The 25,967-nt window shown below is 41.8% G+C and overlaps 2 protein-coding genes and 1 long non-coding RNA gene across 6 annotated transcripts; 1 reads left to right on the top strand and 2 right to left on the bottom strand.

Annotated features, from left to right (window-relative positions):
- Nucleotides 1-83: 83 nt before the first annotated feature.
- Nucleotides 84-11,189, bottom strand: LOC128756562 (uncharacterized). Of its 3 annotated transcripts, XR_008414261.1 has the most exons (4): nucleotides 11,083-11,189; nucleotides 9,257-9,438; nucleotides 3,460-3,586; nucleotides 84-2,113 (listed from the first exon to the last, which is right to left on the bottom strand). It is a non-coding gene; the product is annotated as an uncharacterized LOC128756562 (long non-coding RNA). The 3 variants fall into 3 exon arrangements; XR_008414260.1 differs by having other exon boundaries at nucleotides 9,257-11,172; XR_008414262.1 differs by lacking the exon at nucleotides 9,257-9,438 and having other exon boundaries at nucleotides 3,460-5,546; nucleotides 11,083-11,169.
- A 133-nt stretch (nucleotides 11,190-11,322) lies between these two features.
- Nucleotides 11,323-14,917, top strand: ankrd53 (ankyrin repeat domain 53). Of its 2 annotated transcripts, none has more exons than XM_053861169.1 (6): nucleotides 11,323-11,504; nucleotides 11,740-11,851; nucleotides 11,926-12,125; nucleotides 12,568-12,732; nucleotides 12,807-12,918; nucleotides 13,353-14,917. In XM_053861169.1, exons 2-6 carry the CDS (start codon nucleotides 11,750-11,752, stop codon nucleotides 13,752-13,754), a joined length of 981 nt encoding a protein of 326 aa, XP_053717144.1. In that variant the 5' UTR covers nucleotides 11,323-11,504; nucleotides 11,740-11,749; the 3' UTR covers nucleotides 13,755-14,917. The 2 variants fall into 2 exon arrangements, with proteins under 2 accessions (XP_053717144.1, XP_053717143.1); XM_053861168.1 differs by having other exon boundaries at nucleotides 11,651-11,851.
- A 1,913-nt stretch (nucleotides 14,918-16,830) lies between these two features.
- On the bottom strand, nucleotides 16,831-20,844 carry tex261 (testis expressed 261). Its single transcript, XM_053861170.1, has 6 exons — nucleotides 20,614-20,844; nucleotides 18,930-19,009; nucleotides 18,694-18,847; nucleotides 18,361-18,428; nucleotides 18,173-18,272; nucleotides 16,831-17,524 (listed from the first exon to the last, which is right to left on the bottom strand). The coding sequence occupies exons 1-6, from the start codon at nucleotides 20,681-20,683 to the stop codon at nucleotides 17,409-17,411; spliced, it is 588 nt and encodes a 195-aa protein (XP_053717145.1). The 5' UTR covers nucleotides 20,684-20,844; the 3' UTR covers nucleotides 16,831-17,408.
- Between the last annotated feature and the right edge of the window lie 5,123 nt (nucleotides 20,845-25,967).

The raw sequence follows: 25,967 nt of genomic DNA, 5'->3' as shown, positions 1-25,967 counted from the left end.
CAGAAAAGAGCAATGAACTTAGCAGCCAATTTACCAGCGTCTGAAGAAAAGACATTCATAACAGTGGAACAGCAGGAGTCATAAGCAGGTGAGTCTTGATTGGTGATCTGTCACTGGTGTGCCCCACCAACAGTCAAGTCTCTCAGAGACAGAGAAGGAAGGGGAAGTCAGTTAAACGTTCTGGCAAAATAAAGAGGAACTTGACAAGCTGAACTTAAGAGCTGGTCAACATCAACTACTTACTGAAACCAGAAATCCAAACTGTCTTGACTTTTAGATCTAAACCAATAGGCTCCAGCTTTATATGTTAGCTCACATTGAAGATGTGGGGATAAACCTTGATCTGAGATGGAAATATAAAAGGTTCAAATTAATTAAATACTTAGTTAAAATAAATATCTACTGCCCTTATATTAATTCATATTTTCCCTCAAGTTTATGGTTTGGTTTATGCTCCCAGCTCCGAAGACGGATCAACTCCTGGCACTCTGGTTTCCTCCCACAGTCCAAAAAACAGAGGAGGAGATGAGTGTCTCCTGTGAAGCTGGGACAGGCTCCAGCCTGCCGTGTGACTCGGTTGCTGTTTCTGTCCATTAAAAATTTCCTTTGAAAGCCGACTGGCATCAATGACGATCCGATCAGAAGCAATAAATAAACCAGTCACTCTTCACTCTCATGTGCAGAGCACAAGTTGCAGACCAGTTAGCCTTTAGCATGAAGCCGTCGGTGTGGATGTTCCATCAATATTAAACGACACTTCGCCGAGTGTTGTCTATTTTTCATTACCTCATGACTCAGCTGCCTTTAGAAAATGTAGCATCATGTGAGGAAGAACACTTTTGACATGAGCTTAATTTGACCTAATTCTCAACAGTTTCAGTTTAAAGTGAACACACACACGCGCGCGTATTTAATGAGGATTTAGTTTCACTGGTTTTTAAATGATGTCCCTCTTAAAAAAAAGACTGAAAAATGAAGAGAGCCACGGCTCCCGTCATCAGCCTAAATTGAGTGTTGCAAAAATATGGTTAGAATTAATGACCCTAAATATGTTTTGAACCAACAACTGGCTCGTGTGTGTGTATGTTTAGTCACAACACGAGCGAGGTGATGAATTGCAACAGGAATAAAGGGCATGATGACAAAAAGGCGCCAATTAGCGCGCCGGGGTGTGTGGTAGCTGTTGGATGAATTATTCATGAAATCAGGACGAGCGGTGAATGATCAGCAGGAGGGATGTGTATAAAGACAGGAGACGTTTCCTTCCAGGACACACACACACACTCTCTCTGCTCCGGCTGCTACGCTGGCTTGGTGGACATCACTGCGCTGAGTAAGGTAATTTTCCATATAATTATTCACGTCTGCATTATCATTTATATCTGTATATATGATTCTGACTGGTAGAGATTTTTAGTAATAATAGAGGCACGTATTTTTTATGTTTCTACACTGTCACTTCTTCTATGTGAACTGCATTGTGTACAGAAATGTAATATTTACAATATAAATTTGTTTGTTTGATGTTTTATATTAATGTTGGCTGCACATTTTTCCACTTTTTAAAGTCTCCAATTAAAGTAGTTGTTAATAAATATTAGAAATGATTACATGTCCATTTTATTCATTTAGAATTCTTTTTTGAAAGCGTGAACGCTTCAACATTGTCTTGGAACACAACGGACCTTAGGACCCGGAAGCCTCGCCGAGTCCCAGCGCGCGGTGCATTCACAGTTCACAGGCATCTCGACCTAAATGGGATGTGACAGGAGAACCTTTACATAAAAAACTGTAATATAGTATCAGGGAGGGTTGACCGAGCTGTGAACCACAGCTTTAACACGGAGCAAATTAACATCAGCAAAAATAGCACCGCGTTTGCAGATCACTCATGTGCCAGGCAGAGGAGGCATCAAGTCAGGCCCGCAGAACTTTGACACAGCAGGCCACAGTGAGGCAGAACCAGCGGGCCGGGCCCCCTCCTCAGGGCTGCTGTGGTGTGTCTCCTGCAGGCAAACATCCCGGGGTCGGATGCGTCCTCTCCACCATCACCCATCATCAGATCTGTTTCGTCACGTCTTTGGCTGAGCTGAGGGGCCAGCTGAAGACACATCTGGAGGACCCCAACAGAACAGAGGACTTCAGAGACGCAGACATTCTAAAGTCAAGGAATGTCGCAATACGATGAGGATACACTGTGATAAACACCTTTCATTATGGATTGAGAGAAATATTAACTTTGACTCCGGTTTGTCAACACACTAGATCTACTTGTGTGTTATTGTTTTTATTTGGTACTAATGTACCAAATAATGACGTAGGAAATACACAATAATAAAACATATATAATGCACAATAGAAGAAATAGAATGTTTATATTATCAGTAAATTAAGATGAAGGAAGAAATAACCACGTTGTGGTAAGAAGAAGATAATCAATGTCATTCATGTATTTATATGAAAAAGTGTTGGCAATATGGTAAGAAAGACAAATTTTGAATCAAGGTAAAAAAAATAAAATAAAAATGGCCAAAAAAAAATTCCCAAAAAACATGCTAAACAGGAAAATACATGTAACTTAGCATATAATTTAAATTAGCTGGACCTAATGAAATCAAATATACCAGTAAGGACTGGACACGGCATGCAAGCAAAACATTGCTGTTGTTTTTAAGAAACAATGACAGTTTAAATGTTTGGTACTTCAGAATGAAGTCAGTCAGATGCTACTCTACAGTCATATAAAAGCAGTTTGGTGAATTTCTTCCCATGTCGGACACAGATTAAAGCGAGGGAGTCCAAACTAGTCCTCAAGGGATACAGTGGCTGCAGGTTTGTGATTCAACCCGCGAACACGCTTCACCAGTCAGGTGTCTGAAGACTGCAAGTGGTTGACCCTCAGTCACCTGACTGGTTTCACTGTGTGTGCTTGATGCTTTGGAACAAAAACAGCGGGTACAGCTGTCCATGCAAGAAGCTGATTTTGAGGTCAGAATCATGTTCAATGTTCGATGTTTGCATACATGTCATCCTGGCTCATTTAGCAGAATAGACGGGTGACTGAGACTTTAAGAGAATGTTTGACAGTTATACTTCAACACAGCGGCGGTACCACCCCCACTGACACTGGAGATCAATTTGATGTACAGGAGAAGTACATCTGTGGTCCAGGTTCAGCTCGCCAGGGACACACATATTCTTCATGTGCAGGGTCAAACCTCAACATGCATGACAGTGACATGTAGCGGCCGCAGAAGTGGTTCTGCTTCACAAGGCAGATGATGCCGCGCGGCAGGGAGAGGGTCTCCAGCCGAGCAAAGCAAAGCAGGAACATGGTGCTCATTAATGTCCCGATAGTTAACATCCCTAAATCTTAGCCCAACTCGACTTGTTTTTCACAAGCACTCAGGAAATATGGGAACCATACAAATAAGAGGAACATGGACTTGTGACGATTACCAGCGACTCTGTCTTCATGATCAATTCTGTTGTCATTTCCATCCTCATTAACAGTAAGAGAGGGTAAAGAGTGCTTCTCTTCCTCCGCTGCAGCGAGGTCAGATCAGAACAGGGAACTCAGTTGCTTCTGTGGAAGCAGAAAAAGAACTGAGAACAGAACAGGAGGTGTTTTAAAAGGTAGTGCCGGTGAGACGTGGTGTCACTTCTGGAAAGCAACAGCACATGATATAAAGAGCGCAGCTCCAGAAAGACCTCACTGGAGCCTCCTACTTACAGTAACTCATTTGTGTGCTGGAAGAATTCAACAGGTGATGTGCCATAAACCTTCAGCCACTTAATCTTGCAATAAATATCCTGATAATGATTGGTGAGCTAACAACTGACCTTTGAAATGATCTGCAGTTAATATTGTGTATGAAGGGTTGGCATGTTGAAAGCATATGAACATGACCAGGTCATCTTTTTTTGCCAATCTAGACTGTTTAGAATGAGCTGCATGATCCTGTCTATCACTGTCGCTGTGGAATATTGTGTTGACAAAGGTGTGTTTCGGGTCGCTTTCACTTGTGATGCTGCATTAAGCCACAGGGGTCCAAACCCAGAACAACATGAACCCGACTTGTCAATATTGTAGAGGCAATTTTCTTTTTTATCAAACCAGACTGCTTCTTTAGTCTGGAGTGGAAGATGACCCTTTTTGAAAGCTTTTAACAGATGTACTGAAACTGCTAGATTCATTTATTCAAAACTTCTACTTCCTGTTTATATTCCGGGAAGCCATTTTGGATTGTAGTCTTGAATGGTGAGGATTATGTGACTTTCCAATTTGGAAACCTTACATCAGGTGTGTAACTTCCGAGTTCTGAGCCAAACTAGAACAAACCTTTTTATACTGGGTATGACTTATAATAATAATAATTAAAAAATCCCATTATGTTTTTTTAAATACAGTCTTAAATAACAAACCAAAGAACAAACGACACATTAACATATAACAATATAATAATTATTGGTAATTATAATAATAGTTACAACGCAATTACAATAAGCAGCATAACTGCCAACTGTAGGTTGGTCACCGAAGACAAGTGTAGTGCAAAAACAACAAATACTTTGATATTTGATGTGAAACAAACCTAGATTATGGGGAAGAGGCTTTTGCCCTTCAGGGCAAGCATCCATTCCTGGGGAACCTACTTGCTACGGTCAGTCATTCGGATGTTTCCAAGTCAAATTTGATCCAAATTTGCTGAAGTGGTCATAATAGAGTCATTGGAGGTGATTCCAGCATCTACGCGTCCCCAGGGTTTGATCACACTGATATATATGACTGGTTTCAGATGATATTTGAGGTGATGAAGAACATCAACACCAACAGTTTCAGGTCGTTCTTCACATTAACTGCGGTGAAAGGACTTGGCACGCGAGATCCTGAGGAGCCAGACTTGGGCCCACGGTGTGATTTAAACCTGGTTTCTCATGTCCAGATGCGTCTTCACACTTCACTCACAATGGTTCAAGTATCATCAGCAGGCATGTGAGATGTGAAACTGAGCATGCTCATGAGTGGGCATCTCCTTCCTGCAGGCTGAACACTTGGATCTCACGCCTTGATGGGGACAGACAGATGTGAACGCACATTCGTGGGCTCCACACACGTTTAGATTAAATCAGATCATAGACGTGGAATCATACGAAGCACCATAATTCACACTTACATCTAAGGATAAACACAACATGTGACGTCTGGGCCACAGGACCTAACACCACGAGATGTATATGTGAACGGGATGAAACTGCGACACTGCATGGATGCACAAATAAACAAGTCTGTCACAGAGACAAACATTCACACGCAAACTGAGTGGGTGTCTGCTGGCTAACCTGTCCAACAGAGAGAGCCCAAACATGCCAGGAGGGATCACCGTCTTCCTCCCTGCCCGAATCCAGTCACCACCCGGGTGGCTGCAGGACAGGAAGAAGACCCAGAGAGGAAGGGTGGCAGAGCTCACAGTCCACACTGTAGGTGATGCCAAAGGAGGTGAGGATCACACACACCCCACTGACAGACACGCAAACCCGCTGACCTGCAGGGCGAGAGCCAAAAGACATAAAAGTAACAGTTTCACCTCATATTTTGTGACAACCCTGAAATACATTTCTTTGAGAAAACTCTGTTAAACGTTACTCCATATTTGCATCAAAAACTTTTGGATTCATCTTCCTTTTTTTTAATGTGGATGACGTGTCTGACAGGTAAATTAAAGAAGTAAAGAATCATGCTCATCTATTGGACTTAAATGGAATACACATAAGGCTGTTTGCAACAACAAAAGATGCAATAAATAGAAGCATTTATTCGTTCTTGACTCAGATGCAGAAGTTAAGATGATGATGATCAGAAGTATCACTGGTTGTACATGAGAAGATGATGAGCTACCGAAGATTACAGGCAGGTGAAGGTCAGAAACATAGGTGACACCAGTCACTCAGCCTATACATGAGGATTCCCTCTTCAATCTCTAACACAACACGGCTGCTTCTAGGGACAACCTGCGGTACATCTGCACCAAGCTGGTTATAAATGATAGCAGGCGGCAGCACAACCATGACATAATATGAAATTATGGTTAGATAATAATAATAATAATAATAAGAAGAAGAAGAAGAAGAAGAAGAAACACTTCATAGAGAGAAACAGAAACATAGAAGCAAATGATGACAGTACATTGGATTCCATGCTACACAGAAGTAAGAGAACCTGGAACAGCTTTTGCTTTCAAGAGCCTTGGTTACTGGTTACCCTCACTAGTTAACACGGCTATCAAGATTTTTGGCATCAAGTATGTTTTAGCAGTATACCAACTAAACGCATTGTGCTGTTCTATCCGGTTTCAATTGGTTCATACTCCATTGATAATAAGTGAATTGAATAATGTCAGATATCAGTGCTTTATGATCATCATGTATTCCATTAAGTAATTCAAAATAAAAAGTACCTCTCTCTCTAAAAAAAAAATTCTCCATTCAACTGGAGCTGTTTATGTATCTCTTGCGATTTTTCCTGAAAGAGAGAGGAAACTGTTGTTTATTGTATATATTCATCATCATGTTATTTTGACAAATGGACAAACCAAGGCTGTCGAAAACATAACCCCTGTGGCGGAGGTAAAAACCCAAACAAGGAAATATCCATGAGCATTTACTGCAGCTCGATGAATGCAAACATTTGGGATGTTTTGATGTCACGATACTCTCTAGGTATGTGAGATTCTCATTGAGAGGCGTTGAGATAAGTGAAAGTTTGGTGCTAATGCTCAGGATAATGACGTGATCAATTATTGAGTTTGTCAGTGAAGTATATAATTGTGGGTGGAAGTGTCTCAGAGTTGAGTTTAGATCTATTCAGGAGTTATTCAAGCTTGACGTAGCACTCACAAAGCATATCCCACATCAATAATATAGCCATCAACATGTCGTACACAGAGCATGAGGCTACAGCCTTTTAGTCTTGTCAGCCCAAATGGATTTCAATTTTCCAGCACGTAGCCGCGGCGGCCCTGAATTATTTAAGGGTGTAATTAGGTGATGGTAGCGGCGGCGAGTCACCAGAGAGCTAAGTCACTGTCAAAGTCGCTAACTGCATGTTTAGGTCGAGCTCATTGAACGAAGTGTCTCAGTCAAGGATCCGTCCACGAATTTCAGCCTTGGGTTTTTTTTGGCTTTTGGCTTTTTGGCTTTCCACACGCATGGTTTCCAGAAATAAAATCTGAGAGGGATTCATTAAGCAAAGAGCTGGAGGGAACAAGCAGCATTACACCATGTTCCGTAGAGCGGCCGACTTCCTGTTGCTTCGTGTTGTGTGTAGCCGCTGTGTAAGTGGCTGACTGTCCTGCAGCTGTTGTGGTATCACATCCCAACTGGCATTTGCATCTCTGCTATCTCTACCCTCAAAATCTTCTTCATTTAATCTGGATGCGTGTCACCACAACAATGGGTTTTGCAGAGGATTGCCCTGCTGATGAACTGGGACAAGCCAAAGCTCTGTGACCTGGATAGGAGAGGAGGGCCAGCCATATTAGAGGGGGGCTATAGTGAAGACACACTCACACACACACACATGCAACACTTAAGATGAGCCTGCACGCACACTTGGCGTGACTTCGAGGTGGCTTCATCGTCGTATGCAGGTTTGTACACAGATGGTATTGGCTCAGGCCAAGAGGTGGAACTGGAAAACCTAAACAGGAAGTTATGCGTCACGAAAATGTACGCCCCCCTGGCTCTCTTCTGAATCCCCTACTTTGGTGTTTAAGATTGAAACCATGAACCCTAATCGCAGTAGCAGCACTTGTTGCGAGGACCTGAACAGCCACAGTACATATCTCCCGTCAAATTTGCTCTGATGTCTTCCACCAGCTGCTGAACTCGACCTGTTTCATCCCCAAACATCAGCTTTATTCCGAATGATTACAGGACAAATGATATCACGGTGGACATCCATCAGGAGCTCCGCCCTCGGCATGTCAACATGGAGGCTGTGACAATCAGCAGATGGACAGAAGGGCCCCGAGGTGGGAGTGAGGTCCACGCTGTCGTCTTCAGTCATCACAACCCAACAACCACCAACAAAGAGATAAAGTTCTCCGTTTATTGTGGATCTATCTTGGGTTAACAGCATGCTGCTCATCAGAATAAAATCATGTTACTGTTATTTATGTTTGATCATTGACATAACTGCTAAGGAAATATGAAGCTTCTTGACGCATTTTCTTGTGTTGAAATTTGATTCCATTCTTCGTCCTCCACATCATTGTTAATGTTCATCTTCATCTTTTTAGCTTGCTTTTCAGCTTGATTCCAAAATTATAAACAGATCAAAGCAGATTTTCAAGTAAAAAGTAGATTTTCAAGCCAGTTTTCATACTGTCTCAGCATTGCATGTGGCCATATAGATACCGTTAAATATTTATCCTTCACCACTAATTATTCATTCATTTTTGGGATCACAAGCAGGAGCTGCCATAGTTGAATGATCCGCTCTGAAATTGGACTTGAACCTGGTCGGTCTCGCTTATTCATTTACTATGCAAGAACTAGCTACCTCACCAATAAATGAAAACAGGACGACCATCAACTGACACCTATGGGAAGGAAAGAATGTGTATTTATAAACAGGCATCCAGAGTTTCGTCTGTCACTCCCATGGCCTAAAGAATGGAAAACCATCAGTGTGACCTTCAGAACTGCCACTCAGTCACAAACCTGTGCATTTTGAAAGACCCCATGTCCACTCACATCATGTATCCTTCTCATCTCCACCTACAGTAGACTCATCCTAAATGAGAGTTACTTCCGCTCCTTGTTTACCACTTGCTCTTGAGTTGCATCTTTGACCTTTACACCTCCTTGTCCCACTCTCCCTCCCTTTTTTCTCACTATCTGAATCATTTTCTCCCTCCTCCCTCCCCCCCGGGTTGTTACTAGTCAAGTCGTGAGCACACAGAGGAACGTGTGTGATGGAGGTGAAGAAAAGCTCGGCATCATGGGAAGGTGTGATGTCAAGGTCTCTGTTGGGACCTTGGGGGTTAAAGGCCGGCCATGGGAAAAGGCAGATAGATGCATGAACGGCGAATCGAGCAAAGATCATTTTGAGCATCTTCAGGTGCTGTGTCTCAGGTGTTCCTGCTCTACATGGATGCACAGAAGACTTCACATGCTCCAAGCGCAGGTCAATGATAAGGGAAGATCTCCTCTCGCTATTCATTTATCTCACTGTCATCTGATATGATCATACCTGTCAGTGGCAGCTTCCTCTTTTCCTACTGCTCTCATCGCCCGCTCAGTCCGCTACAGAGCAGCGAGCACAGCGATGCTGAGGGAGGTCGCTGTGCGGTCAATGAGCAGGGCCCGGTTGCTCTGTGACTTCAAGCTGCAGAATGTGCCACGGTGCATTAGCACGCTGCCGCCTGGCTGAGCCTGAGGCAGAGAGGGAGAGAGAGAGAGAAGGAGAAGGGACAGAAGGAGGAGCAAAGCCGTGACGCAAAAATCTGGGAGAGCAGGGGCGCCAGGGACCAGTGGCTAGCGGAGGTGAAAGAAGGACAAGAGGTCTGAAGATGAGAGGACTGAGAAAAAGTGAAGGAATCAGCACAGTTACACAAGCAGAGTTCGGGAGCCTCGGGGCCACAGGGGCCTCATTAAATATGAAGACGTATCAGGGCTATGCTCGCTCTGGTATCACTCTTTGTCTTTTCATTGCTTCAAATTTCCTCACTTGCTTTCTTCTAGTGCTGCACTTTTCGGTCACTTCAGTCACTCTCAATTTCATCCTGTGGCCTCGACTGCACTGTTCAATCACAGACTATTGGAGTTAAGTTTTGTTGGGCTCAGAAAATCGGTGACTCCCCTGACCACACTCAGTTTTCCACAGTCATTCCACAGCAAGAACTTGCAACTTGCAAGAACTTGGGAAGACTTGCAAAAACTGGAAGATTCATGTAGACAGTAGGGAATTTGGTGAATGATGAGATAGTGAATGCTTGTGCCTTAGGTTTGTGTCTCTTCGCACTTATTTACCACATTTTTGGTACTTTGACTCTACACAAAGATAAGGTGCTCACACCACATCATGTGACCAAATCCACTGGCTCCTGGTACTGCACAGTACTGCATCAGTACAAAAACTTTCTCCTCAACTTCAAAGCTCTCCACAACCTCATCCCCACCTGCAGCCGTGGCGTCACTTCCTCTCGCACCCTTCGCTCATACTTTTCATCTCTGTAAGGTGACATACTACCTAGATAGTTACCTAGATGTGACTCCAGTTCTTTGAGTACATGTGGCAGCATCTAACGGACGTCACTATTGGTTTGTGACTTGACAGGTCAATTGAAATAATACATTATTATTATTATTATTATTATCATGAGAGATTAAATTCATTGTACAGCAAGACAAGGAGCAACTGAGAGCTTAAGCTATTCAATTGCATCCCATCAGCATAAACAGCTAACAATCTCAAAGTGGCACAAATTGAATTAGTGTTTCTGTCTTTCCCACTTGGTCGGGGGTCACTCGGTCAATAGCAGAGATCGGGCTGAGCTGCTGCTGAGTTGATCACATCGACTCCACGGTCACACTGACATGGAGATACAAATGCTTTAAATCCAATGGGCTCCACGTGCCACGCTGTGCTGGAGATTCAGTGGAGCAGGCAGATGTGGTGGCGCCCTGTGGCAGAGGTGCCATCGATCTGCTTTACATGGGCCAACTAGGAACAGCAGAACCTAATGTAACATCAATCTCCCTGCCTGAGAGGGCGTGCAGACTGACAAGAGGGAGGAGGTGTCGATGGCTGCCCTGCCTCAAGCACCGACTAATATAGATTGTCAGACAGATTCAATCAGGAAGCGCGCCTTTCTGATTTCAATGAGGGAAGGGTTAGAAAATATAACATTCACTCTTTAACTGTTGTCGACCACTGCAAGGTGGTAAAAACCCATTCTGTTTTCAAGGAGCAGGTTAACTACTTGTTCCTATGGCAACCATTAGACTTGACAACAAACTCCAGCGCAGGATCGCGAGGACAAAGGTGAGGCAAAAGAAATAAGCATAACTACTGACCTTCATTTGTGTTCACTTTTCAACACGAAGACGTGTATTTAAGGTAAGATGAGGTGTTTCTTTATATGAGATAACTGTCAGTTCAGCAGGATTCAGAGCAACTGCAGTTATTATTGTCATCATCAAAGCTGGTGAGTGCTTTTGTGCCTTTGTTAGTCATTTGCCAGGTTTGGCATTGGAGCTGCAATACGAATATAATTCCCTTCACCGGCTGCAGACACAACAAACACTCGTCAACACAAAAGAAACTCAACTTTGCATCAGAGTCATGAAAGGATTCATGTTGTGTTTTCTAGAGTGATATTCTGTGGCGTTTTGGTTAAATAATTGACTGAAGATAATGTGACTAGAATCAGTAATGAAAGACCATGGCGTGCGTTGACCCTCACCAGTGAGACCTTCAAACTTTAAAGGCCCAAAAGGTAAATGGTTACTCTATAGTTTGTTCCTAAAGCAGTCCTGTTAACAAACTTCTTTCCTGTGGTTGTGATTACGTTTTTTCAAATTGTGAAATAAAAATTGTATTGTTTCCAAACTGTGACCACAGAGTTCAATTTGTCATCAACAGATCTGAGAAACTCAGCTGACTTGCACCTTTTAAACTGGCAGCAGATGAACGAGAGCTGAATTCTTACTGACTCTCAGCATCATGTCCAGGTTCTCCAAAATGCTGAAGGCAAAGAAGCGAGAGCGAGCGGAGAGGAAGAAAGCCAAGGCTCTCTCCAGAAGGCTGATGGACACCGTCAGGATGAAAGAGTTCGACAGAGCGGTCAGATGGACTACGAACCCCATCTACTTCATTGCTGTGCTCCTGCATCTGAAACATTTCACTTCATGTTACAGAAGCTGACCGGGCTCCACATCGCTTGTTTGAATGGTCACCTGTCTACGATCCGCCGCCTGGTAGAGTCCGGTGTGTGTTGCATTGACAGCAGAGGCTGCCAAGGGCACCGGCCCATTCACATGGTTCTGTCAGCACATAGCGCCCCCAACACCATCCACTGCCTCAAGTACCTCCTGAACAAGGGAGCCAACGTCAACGTGTATGAGCCTTTTTATTTCTAACTTTTCTGCTCGAATACATAAAACTATTAACAGTACCATGGTTTTTCATATATATATATATATATATATATATATATATATATATATATATATATATAACCACATTATCATGGTTTTTCGTGTTGTGTTTATACTGTATATATATTCTAAACACCAGACCAACCAACACAAAGGGGACTAAACCCACATAGAGAGCCAGTGAGAGACTGGGTTCTTATCTGAACTTTTATGCTTGCGCATGCATGGGCAGCAAACCAGCAGTCATAAATGGGTCTGCGCTAAGTTGTGGAAGAGCTGGAGCCCATAATGATTATAATGATGATGATGATTGTAATGACAACAAGCTTGATGATGATGATGATGATAACACCAGCAGAGAAATCGGAGGATGATTAAATTCTCTGGACAAACACATTGTAGCCTCACAGATGCCGGACTCACGCCCCTGCACCAGGCCGCCTCCCGGGGCCTCCTGGACTGCACGCAGATTCTAGTCAAGGCTGGAGCCAACGTCTTTTCTAAGGACAGAATGGGACTGACTCCTCTGGACCTGGCGCGCATCTGGGGCCACCAGAAGGTTGCGAGGTAAAAAAGAAAAAAAACAGAAAAAACAAAAACTGAAGTGCGGTGAAGGTCACCCCGGGTGTGATGTCTCGCAGGTATCTGAGGACCTGCATGTGGCTCGGAGACAAGATGAAGGAGACGGAGGAGAGGAAGGAGGTGGAGCTTCTCTACTATGAGCTGCTGGAGTCAGACAAAGATTACAGAGAGGTAAGGAAGGAGAAGTGATGCCTAAAACCTCCCATGGGGAAGGGTGTGATATACTCACACCCATTTTGCTCAGCTGAGGCACAACAGTGCAGAAAGGCTCCGCATCCAAAAAGAGGTTTGAGACTCACTCATCCATGGATGTAAGTGTGTGAGTGGTTTTCTGTTTGAATCTTTCCTGTGGTCAAAAATAAACATGAGTTCACATCACAATGGAAAGACTCTTCAAATGAAAACAAATGTCATGGGATCAACTCGAGATAAAATCCCAGTCTCTAGATCATGGTTTCTAGTTGGCATGCCATTGGGTTTTGCCTTTGTTCGACATAAAGACATACAAATAACGCAACAAACATACAGTGGAAAACAAAAAAGGAATTTTGAGTTCATGCACATTGGACATGAGACCATGACATGATTTTGCCTGTCTGTTTCAGGAGCTGTCCAAAGTAATAGTGAGTGAATGGGCCAACAGGAAAGGGGTGACCCTGCACAAAGCTCCCAGAAGAAGCCACAGCACACCTGGAAGGTTCCACACAAGGTGTGCGCTATCGCCACCGACTCCGCCCCTCAGACCCTGGGCCATCTACTCAGCCTGTCAGCCACCAGAAATCTATAGAGACCCCGACCTGCGCAAGAGCGTGATGGTGTGGTGGGAAAACAGAATGCAGAAGTTCATGTACAACACCAGGTGGGACAGGAAAGCGTACTCTGCTCCTCAATTGGACCTGGACATCCTGAGGAGGGTGCTGTTTCCACGAGACTTCTACCACAGGGTTCCCTTTAACGCAGTGACTCGTGACATCATGCAAGTGCCACGTCGAGCAAATCGTTGTTGACACAGTTGGGTCATGTTGGAAAAGCCTTTTTTGTTTGGTATCAGAAAACAGACAAAAAGCCAAATTTAAAATAGACTTGCATAATCGGTGACTACGTATATGCCACAAGCTTGTTTGCTTGTTCTTTGACACCATAGTTACATTATCACGGAGGATAACATAGGTCGGTTGTTCCTCTTCAAATCTAGCTTTAGTATGTCCAATATGAAGCACCTGACAACTAACAATTCCGTTTCTGCTTTCACTGGATGAGACTTCAAAACTTCATTTTGAAGTGTTAATTCAACAGATCCAGAGATGAAAATGGATTTTGAGCACCTGCTGCAGCAACGTTCCTGCTGGTTCTGGATGTCCTAGAGAGCTATAATGTAAAACTCGACACATCTGAGCAGGATACATTTATTGGGATTATTCAAATTAGTGTTAGACAGAGTCGTCCATTTTGGTGCTGGTCTTCATTATATTTTTGATGATCATGATTTTCTTTGGTGTTTACAGGATAAACAGCATGAGAAATTTCAATTTTGATAATAGACTACATTTGTTTGATCTAATTACCTTGAACTAAAACATGTAGTGTGTTTACATGTGGAGTCCATCCTTATATACACCTTCACACAAATAGATAGATAAGTACCATCACATTTTAGGAAAATAAAAAAAGTATGTTGTTGGTTAAAAAAAAAAAAGTATATGCAATGGAAGTCCTTCAAGTTTTAGTAGATGCAATATATTCATGACATGAGGTTTGTAGTAGTGACTGGTATATAAAAAGTTCTTGAGTTCTAAAATATAATTATTGGTTGTTTTAGAGAATTCATTTTAGAGCCTTGTAGTTGATCACATTGTTGACTTTCAGCTTGAAATGTTTCACTATATAAAGAAAATGAAAATTAAATACTTCTGTAATCCCAGTGGATTACAGGACATTTAGTGAAATTTCAGATCACACTAGTGTTGCTAGGCAAGACAGTCACCATTTCAATAGTTTCATTATGTTATGAAGCAAGTGATGAGTCATAAAGAAGAATAACCTGGGTATAAGTTATTTTAGAGAGAAATCACTGCATAGATATGACATGGTAATTATGTAGTGGTCATGGTGCAAAAGGAAAATCTGAATAAGAGGCAAATAAATGTGCTAATTTTAAAATAAAGAAAATGGTTCCATTCTTCCAGGTCTGATGTCAAGTCACTTTTACGCCAGTTTATTTTGTCAGTCATGGGGCTCAACAGAAGGAGCAGGAAGAGAAACCCCTCATGCCCAGGGTCACCTGTCACAGCCCGTGCTCTTCCACTGAGCCCCCTCGAGGGACAGTCTCAGGTGAGGACTTGTCAGAAGCATTCGTACTTTGGTGTGACAGCCGGAGGTGTGTGTACTTTGCGAGGATTTGACTTTTTTTCTTCCCTCCATGAGGCACTTCACACCCCAACAGGGTTCAAAGTGTACTCGGTGGTCAATGTTGTGATATTGATCTGGAGTGCACAACAACCGAGAGGTTCTCTAGTCCTCATCTGTCCATGATGCAATCACTTAAAACACATTGACAAAAACCTGAATGACAGCGCTTGCGCCACGATGACCACCAACTAAGTGGCTACCAAGACCGTGGACAGGTCCTTTTCACGAACTTATTAAGAGTCATCAGTCAATAGTTGTATATTTACTGAATGTGGAGGGCACCAGAGTATTATTTTTTAGTATTATATTACGAAGAACACACACTCCATGAAAATCCCAACTTAGCTCTGACTGTCAGCCATGAGAAGAGCAAGGAATTAAATAAACAGAGAAGAGCCCTTGTTCATGCTCGACAGTAGATGTAGGTACTGTGGTATGGGCACCATCAGGAGCCCTTCAGCTGGACTTATGTGGCCCATCATTCATAACTTTTTGTTTCAAATTAAATCTCATCTACTCTTTATATAGTATGTGTATGTATTTCCCCCAAAGCTATTAATAGTCACATTGAAATGTTAAATTGAAAGACTTTATCAGTAACTTTCATGTTTCATTTCTTGTCCCTCAAAATACATGAACAAAATATATGTAAAATATACCTTGTAATAAAAATGCCTAAACATCATTAAAAGCAAACACAAAAATAGTTGTTACCATGATTCTCACCACCAAAAAACAATATTTAAAGAATGAAATATATAAAATGAAATCATACATGAGCAACTAACCTTTATGAATCTAATATGACATGACCAAAATTTGACTCACTTCATTTCCTGTCTTTCTGCCTGCGCCCCATTACCGGCCAACACTCACAGTAATATAATATATCATGTCGCCACAGCAGCAGTAAACCAGCAGCAGCCAAAAAATAAATAAAAACAGTGCTTTGTTTCCATGTGTTGAATGACATACAATGGAAACGTATCTTGATGCAACTATTTTGGAGTTCAAGTGAACACTTCCAATTTCACGTCACAAGCAGTTACAATGCAGCAACTTGGATGTTTGAATTTTGAAAATGGCTTCACTAAAAAACTTAAAGCAGAAATATTCTATATCTATATATATTATATAGAAGTTGCAGTTACTTTTGAGCTGGAAGTGATTGCTGAATATCACGGATTTGCCTCCTCTGCTTCCCTAATTATTATTAAAAAGAATTTTAACCACTTGCTGTTGGAATTGGGAAAGAATTTGACATATTTTGGAAGAAAACATTTTTAAAGAAAAATGTTGCACATCTGATTCACAACACAGAATTGAAACAACTTACTCAATTTGTAAATCATCATGAATCTAAAATGAAAACCATCAGACTGGTAGAAGTGTGTAATTAAATATGTCCAAAATTACATCAATAATTTCGGTTAAGATGAAGCAAGCCCCCCGTGCACTCTATTTTTTTTTTATGTAACTTTTCAAAAGGTGTGATGAGACTCTTGAGTTGGAAAACACACAAGTGAATAATGGAGGTGTTATTTATCAACGTTTTAATAGAACTATCAAATTAGTTGAATGACTTTTTGCAGCCAAACATGCAGACTTTCAGAAGTCATTGCACACGTCGGGTCAGTGAGTGTGCGACGGCCGGTTTGCTCACTAAAAACGGCGTACGAAAAAAATCTCTTTATTACGATTCATTAAAAACAGTCCGAATCGTTTTGTCAAGGGGCAGCTGACAAAGACAAACAAAGATTCACAGTTTTGTGCACAAGCATCCTCAAAATTCAACACCATGTACACTGTAGTCTTAGACCCAACTCCAGATTGGAAACTGTGACTTGTCTTTTTTGTTTTGTTTTGTTTCACTTGATCTTACTTCTGTAGAAGCTACTTCACTGAAGCTCGAGACAAGACAGAATTTAGTGGTACCAACTTGACGGACATCACCTCAGTCTGAACCAGACGTGGTATTTGTCACAGCCCAGAATGTGAATATAGACAAACAAGACTGAGACAGTGCAGTTCAACACAGACATAAGAAAACTTTGCGCTGAAAAAAACCCTTACCAGCCCCCCGACCCCTTAAGTCCGTAGTTGTTTCAGTATTGCCATGGCCTTCATCACCCATGCGTCACCGGTGATCATCTTCCTCTTTTGGCCATTTATCCCAAACTAAAGTGATGGCATCAGTCTTTCTTTTTAGCTTCAGCCAGCAATCCCCGAGGCTGCACATCAAGTCCGGCTCCTCAGTACATTTTCTGTCTGCTGGGCAGCACTGCCTCCTTCAGGAAGGAGAAGACCAGGAGGATCCCGGACCTCTTCCCTCTCTTGCCCTTGGTGAAGTAGTTGGACACCACGTCATCTGTGGAACCAGACCAGATCCAATTAAAAACATTGGCTTAAACACTTGCTGCGTTTGTCAGCGGTTACCAACTCGAGAAAATATAAATTCTGGAGGAAACTCAGGAGTGTCTGGAGGAAACACATGCGATACACAACACATTCTCAAACCCAGAACAACCTTCTGGAGGATTCAAACCGACACTTTTTCTTCTTGTGTATCATCTTAAACACAAGCGCTCCTATAACGGTGAATTTCTCCTTTGTGAGATCAATAAAGTCTATCTCTCTATCTATCTTCACACAAAGTGAAAGTTTCTGAGACAAACATCCATAGTGGCAAAAGTGGTTAAAAAAATACGTTGAAATGCAGTGCTTTATCAGCATGGGGCCCACTACGCTGGGATTTCACTCCAATTTTCCATTGTAGGTGGAGGTTGGTCAACATGTAGTAACTAACAGATCTTGAGAGGGGGAGATTCCCCCATTGCTGAGGAAAAAGAACCCTAAAATCGTGTCATATGGGGAGTAAAATGTATTCGAAAAGAGGTGTAAACATAGGATCAACTACTACTTTCTTTAAACATGGTCAATACTTCACACTGCAGCCATGCCGAGAACAAGAACAACGTAGATTTTCAAACACATTCACAAGAGCAAGTCGTAGTACCTTGCTGCATGGTAGACGGAAGCACATTCTCTCCCGCCGAAAGCGACACAAAAAAGGAGAAGGGAATGACCCAAAGGCAGATGGTGAAGTATGCCAGCACCTGGATTCGGTTTGGAAAATCGAGGGGGAAATTTTGGTTACAACTATAATTAATCAGTGATGGCATCTCAAAATTATGAGTGACTTACCTCTGAAAATGGATAATACTCTTGTGCAAAGTACTGAAAGGCCATGTAATGGTTCACTACCACTAACACTGGAGATGGAGAGAAATACAATCCCTTAAAACCAAGAAATAAGTCTCCAAGAGAAGGCACTGTCATTTATGCATACAATCAAAAAGGATTCCACTTTACTAGCACGTTACTGAAAATACATCAAATAAAGAAAACAGATATTCTCAATACATTCATAATTAAACAAGTATCCACTTTTAATGCACTCAGATCACTCGATTGAGAGTGTTACATGGTTGAACTTGACCAGCAACATCTGTTGACCCTGTTGTGGGCAGTACTCACCACAGGACAGGATGAAGTTGGGTGAACTCAGCAGGATGTAGGGGAAGGTTTGTAGGAGGCCAAAATACACCAGGTTGGTGAAGAGGCCGACACCGACCATAAACACTGGGAAGCCTTCAAACAGATAAAGACCAGCCAGCACTACTGTCGAGAACTGATGCAGAAACCCAGAAGAGAAAATCAAGATCAGACCATAGATCCACACTGCAAAATCTGTGTCAACTCAGTAACCTTACCAGAATCATGTATTTTATTATTCGGCTTGTGGCGACTGTATATTCTTCAATAAGCTCTGCCAAATAGTACAGTCCTGCGGCTGTATGGGGACAAAAGCAAGTCAAGCAGGGAAATGCAGCAGTGGTGTGAACGTCTACTCCAAGTAAATGATACTTTGGACAGCCTTATAAATGGGCAACAGATACTGTATTTCACTTCTCTCTATCACAAATCAATCACATGTTAAAGGAACATAAACACTGTATACTTTATGTGTGAAGAAAAGGATGAGCAAAAGCTCCACAATGGAGCACTCAACATAAAGAGATTATAATAATCTGTATGTGGCATATATAGAATAAGTGAATTAGTGCAGCCAATGGTAACTGTTTGCTCAGAGCATAAGTCGCACCAGTCAAAAATGCATCATGGAGAAGACAAAAACATATGTGGTGTACATATTAAGACTGTAAGCTGCATTTTCGGAGTAAATTTATTTTACAAAATAATTTATAAAACGCAGTAACACCATGAAGGTCCTCCAGCAACGCCATTTGTATTCATTGGTCCAAACTTGAACTTGAGGTAGCCAAGAAGCAAGCCGAATGACAAACAAGGAAGCAACGTCGCTGTGTTATGATGATGCTTCTCTCTGGATTTGTTTTGCATTTAAAAACACCAAAAACCAACATAATGATACTAATATGATAAGTGTCATGTTTTCCTGTTCCTGTTTGACGTGTGATCTATCACCTGACATTTGACTGGTGACGGGACAAATTGTCGCGGCGCATCACAGACAAAATGTAATGTTTACACCTTGCTCATGTCGGTCAGTGTTTTAAGAACACATCGCACCCGAGTATAAGCTGCAGGTCCAGTGAAACACTTAATTTAGCCTAACAGGCTCATAATGGAAGCCTTTACATGATGACACTGTCAGAATTGACAACTTTGCTGCTGGCTACAGCTACATGACGCGTCACTGACTGATCAGAAAATCAGCAACTTAATCGACAACATGGATGCTTCCAACCTAAGACGGCACTGGCTGACTCTTCTTTGAAATGTATACACAAGTATGACAGGCCATTGTCAACTACTGGTGTCAGCAGCCACACCTCTGCTGTGGCTAGAAATGTGTAGACGTGGATACAGAGCTCCCAACAGATGTCACGTGTTCAGGTGACAGAAGACTGGAGGTACACTAAACAAGTTCGGTCTGAAGAAGCACTCTATTTACATTATCAAAAAATACATAATCATGTTTTTTTTTAATCAACAGATTTTATTTCTGCGATAGTGACTTGCGTTTGTGACACGTTAAATAACCAAACAATCTGCTGTGATTATGGTTACTTTTAAAGTCCACGATCTAACAGTTGTGAGCATTTTGACACATAACGCTTATACTGATATTATAATCGAAGTGTAATCGGTTATTTTCAACAGGAACATAGTCTATCCCAATCCAAACTAACTGTAACAAAAGCTAACTAGATAGCATAGCCGTTAGCACACTTAGTCACCATTGGCCGCTTACGAACACCCACACTCTGTCGCTTCTTGGCCAACCATTACCTGTACATTGGACAAGCAAACAACGCTTCGGCTGAACAACACGTTCGTGAAACCTGTATGAAATGCTTAAAAGCAGCGCAGGCGTTAGCATGCTAAAGTTAGCACGCTAGTCTGTTTACGTACCTATAGCAAGTGTCACGAAGGAAACCTGGATCAGCAGCGACAACCAGCTCAGTAAATAGATAAACCACATCTCGCTGCATGTAAGCAAACACCCAACAATTTAAAATCTAAACGGAAAAACTGTGAACTGGCTGCTACGTCGATATGTAGCGCGGTCAAAGGTCTGACCCAGAGCCGGTCTGAGGAGCGCATGAGGAGGGAAGGAGCCTGAGTAAAGCTGCTGAGATCCGGCTGCAGAGACATCTGTGGTCGGAGGACAGGAGCGAGGGTTCCTTCGCAACAAACAGTACGGAATACTCACCAACTGATAATAACTATTTTACATACATGAAACGTATGTAATTCTGATATATGACATGCGTGGCTAAACATGCATCCATTGAAATCAACTACATAAAGAAATCTGCAGTTTTAATAGTAAGGATTATAATGCCTTTCAGGACTGTTTTTTTTTTTTTTACATCAAACAATTGAAAAAAAAAAAAAAAAAACTCCAGTCCTTCAGTCTGATCCTAATATGTTGTGAACTTTGTTTAGACACATCCTCATGCATTTGCCAACCAAGCAGCCTCTTAGTACCATAACAATTTTGTCTGTGACTTCAGGGATTTACTGATGAGTATTGCACATACCATCAACTCTGTTTAAAACCAACTGGAAAATGTTTTTCAGTTTTGATTTTGGAGTAGCTATTAAGGAGTTTGCAGAGGAAACAATGTTGAAAGAATGAACTAGAAAAAAGCGCTCTGAGAGTGCAGACCATCATCAAACATCTCCACAAATGTATTTGTTGCCTCACGATGTCATCAAAGACCCCAGAACACCGCCACCTGTTCCTCGTCCCATTACTATCAGCACGTGACTGGAATCTGTTCCCACTTTGTGTTTCTACAGACGGTTGGAAAAACGCCTTCAGTGGCTTGACCTCCTTGGAAAAGGTAATAAAAAGGTTAACTAATAAGTCAAATGTTGGCTGTCGCACATTTTTGGCCCGGTGCCAGTGCAATCCAATTTATGAATTTATCCTCGGAACGCTGGAGTTTGGATTGACAGTGCCCAAGTCCAATGAAGTAGCAGTGTTAGTGAGTAGCTTCCACTCGGCAGCCGGCCTTTATGACAAAGAAAGCAGCCATTGGTTCTTTTGCAAACTGACAGCGGGCTCGTCCAATCAGAGCTGCAGCCACACACTTAGCTTCTCCTTTGTGTGCTGCTTTACATTTCCTATTGTTCAGATAAGATGCCGATGGTAAAGCCTAATAAAAGATGGGTTGAGAAGCTAGGTGAGAAAAAAGTGGTGTCCTGGGAGAAGCAGGTTGTTACATTTGCTGTTGTGAGTGGGAGTAGGAGGGTCAGATTGAGCATGAGGTATCAGTCATATTGACTCATTTGTCATCTTCACCTTGGTACAAGAGCATTTACCTGGGAGTCAGACACCATGTTGGTGAATGAGACTGGGAATGTGTGGGGTGAACTGTTTGACTTTGGGGCTCCACCATATTAAATACATTTAATTAGCTTGTTCATAAAACAAAGACAAATTGAACACAGTGCACATGTATACAGAGCCTGAGGAAAATGCTACGTGTGACATTCAATACACAAGTTGGATCTATGGCTCATCTTAAGAAATGCTTTCTTTAATTCTTTTCTCCCTGAGCAGCAGGTCTCTGTTTCACCCTTGAGCGTCTCTGCATATTGTTTTTAAGAGCTATTAATTATGGCTTTAATAACTTAAACAGCACAACCCTCTCTGCCCTCGTTGAGTTTGCTGAAGGTTGAAACAAACAATGGCGTTCAGGCTTTAAGTGTCTTTACTGCCCTCATCCAGCTCAGTGGCAGCACTTGATAAATGTAGGCTACAGCTGAGATGGGATCTCACACAGCATAGGTCATTCAGGGCAAAGGCTGCTGGGTAGTTGATCAACTCATCTGCGGAACAAGAGCCGTTGTTTTGGTCGGTCATTTGCAGCAGAAGACACAGGGAGAAGTCGAGGTTTTTGTTTCAATTGATGGATACGACCCACTTTGGGTCACAGTGGAGCCACTCTGGGGGTTCATGAGCTCAAAAAACGACCACACTGTTATTCATACAGGGAAAACAAATACCCACCATCGCTTCCGATGAAAGAACATTTGGGTTTTTATGGGAGCCTCGGTCAAAAGGGGAATCCTCCACCACAAGCTGGAGGTAGTAGGTCAAGGTGAGAGACTGAAAAGAGGATGCCTATCAGCATATCCTTACCGCCTAGGCTCAGTGTCACGGAAGCAACCTCACTGATTATTTTATTCCCACAGGCGACACCTTCTTGGAGAAAATAATAAAAAATGCATGGCTGGGAGAGGAAAGGCAAGGCAAAGGGACAAATGGAGCTAAATAAAGTTAATATATAATGTGAAGCAGTGTGAAGACACTAAAATGGTGTCTGAGTCAAAGGTGTGGGTTATTCTGTACTGTCCTTTTTTTCTTGGGCTTTCAACGTAGAGGGCGACGTTTGCTTCTGGGGTGTGAAGATTTACTCATGCATGTGTGCACACATATATACAGTGGAGGTGTGGAGGCGAGAAAACAAAAGGTAACTCGCTGCATTTAAAGATACTTTTGGCAGGTATGCAGCCTTTTTCTAAGCAACACCTTTGAAACCGAGAGGGTGAGAGTTCCCAAATAAATGGCTGCTCCCCTTCTCCTGCTGGACCAGGCTTTAAGTGACTGACGCCTAGACAGAGCTGTGAGAATTCAAATGGTATTTTAATGGCCATTTTCATCTATTTTCTGTCACCCTAAGAGGAGAACTCTTTATCTTGCACTTAGGTCAGTTAAAGCCCGGCTCTGAGGAGACAATATAGCAGCGGATCAAACACAACTGAATGCCTTTCTGTTCATTTAGGATGCAACATGCAGTGGCTTTTTGGAAAAAGCTCAAGAGATGAATTTTAAAAAAAAAATCGCCATTTATTTCATGTATTAGTGCACATGCCATTCGTGAGATTCAAAAGTGAGTGACAGCAATCACTGCTTTATTCAAATTCCTTTCCTCGGACCAGATGAAACGCTGGAACCTTTGTATGGCAACACTCAACACTTTAACAGAAAATTATTTCCCTCAAATGAATTTAACAACACAAGCGACACACGCAAAGTAAAACAAGTCTTGAACTGAGTTATAATTGAATTTTATTAAGACAATCAACAGCAAAACAGCTATAAATATTTGCTATATTAGTTGGGAGAGCAAATGTCTCTCAAAAAAAGTGCAACTACGAGTGCTTAAATACACAATGACTAAAATATAGCAAATACGTAATAAGTATATATAAATAAATACAAAATATAATCTAATAAATATAAAATGTATATAAAATAAATGTATTAAAAAATATATTATCAGGGCGATGTCAGACTTGATGTAATACACGTAATTTAATAGGAATTCGATTAAACTTTCATCAAACAACTGCATTTATATGAATTCAGTCCTGATACCCAGAGGGACAGATGACAAACTCTATACACTTTGCTGCTGGTTTGTGGTTTCAAAACAATAGAGGTCTGTGTAATGAGAGCTCAAAAGATTGACATTATTCTGTATCTTTATCTTTTTGAATCTACAGTGCTCCAAAAACTTTGAAGTATATTTCAAAGTATAATGGACTTTTATAAGACCTTGAGTAAAAAAATTCAAGACACCGTATAGTTATTGCAGGAAACACATCAGCTGAGCTTTCACAGGATATTGAGGTTATAATCATGTCTTTCGGCCTTCACTCATGCAGCCTTGAAGCCTGGAGGCTGATGTGGCCGTCATGTCATTGGGCTTAATAAAAATAGATATGAAAGCTGTGCATTGACTGTCTTCCACAATCCATGTTGACTTCCACACCTGAACCATGAACCAGATGGGAAAACATTTGCGTCTCACCAGGTGAAGCAAACTCTTCAGTGTTGTGAGTAAGACCCGTTGGTGAGGGAGGGAAACCTGCGTTTTCACACCAAACAAAATGTATATAACCTACAGCAAACACAAGACTGATATTGAAATTCAGATTTTATTTTTAAGATTTTTAGAACACAAGTTCTACATAAAAAAAAAAAACAGAAGAAAATAAAGTAAAAAATATTATTTAAAAAAGAGAAATGATATTTTTGCAAATTTCAACCAAAGCTTTTTATTTAACCAATATTTGAACAGCAGTTTAGCAAGTTTGTTTTGTGTGTCTCAGTGCTCCTGTTACTTGGCGGACTTGCACTTCTGCCCGAGTGAACACATATTCAGAAGGATGGTTCTAAATGAACTAAGAACCGTTTCTCTGCTCCAGAAATCTGTAAATGAAGTGCGTGATGGAGCTTCAGAACCAGTGATGTGGTAGGGCTGGTTGTGAGGCATCAAATGTCATGCTTCACAAAATGGCCCGTCTATGGTATACATTTTTGGACATCCTCTCAGGGTAAGGAGTCAGGTTTCAGGGAAACTTCTTGTCAAACCAAACAGCTGTAGGAATATCTCTTCAATCATCAAAATATAAGTCATCAGGCAGAACGGCGTCAGATGAACAGACAGAACCACATTAGAAAAATGGTGCCTGCTTGTCCAAGATTTGATTTTTCAAAAGTAGGGTTCAACGACGCTTTCTACCTCGCACAACACATTCATATCAGCAAAAGACAAGTTGGTTTGCCAAGCATATGTCCGTCCTACTTCCTGGTCAGATGATGAACGCATTGTGATTGAGATTGATCGGCATGTAAGGGTTATTGCTTTTATTCGCTGTTGCACAAAAATTGAAATTGACTCCTTAATAGGTAGTCAGTCAGTACAGAAGATACTTTTGTTCTTTTATATTGTCCAGGTCTGACAACAATGCGATACATGTCACTTTCCTGGTCTATGCTTGGCAAACCATCAAAAAGATCGTCTTGTGCTAAATATAAATGTTTCGTGTGTGATAGAAAGTGCCATCAAATTCTTCATTTCAATTTACATGAACTGATCTGACCGCAACTACCTGGTGTGACATCATCGCCTGATGCTTCTGTTGGTCAAGCACCATGAAGCAGATCTGCTAAAGGGAAATAAACAATGCTTATTATCTCTATGTTGTCTGGAAGAGTGAGAGATACATTTCAATTTGAATGTTGAATTTACGGTTGTGCTCTAATAATTTAGCATACCCAAGTCAGCGTGGGCTACTGCCAGTCGGTGCCAGAGTGCGGCAGCTGCAATGGCCCCGCCCATCTCGCCGGGCTCTACCCATCAGCACAAGCAATTTCTTCACACTGGTCATTTTATCAGCAAACATACACAGGGTTGTGCAGAGGACACACAAAAAAAGTCCAAATGATTTCCTGTTTGAGGTCC

The sequence above is a fragment of the Synchiropus splendidus genome, chromosome 3 (assembly GCF_027744825.2).
Source record: "Synchiropus splendidus isolate RoL2022-P1 chromosome 3, RoL_Sspl_1.0, whole genome shotgun sequence".
NCBI classification, from domain to species: Eukaryota; Metazoa; Chordata; class Actinopteri; order Syngnathiformes; family Callionymidae; genus Synchiropus; species Synchiropus splendidus.
This window is presented reverse-complemented; position numbering and strand designations above follow the sequence as displayed.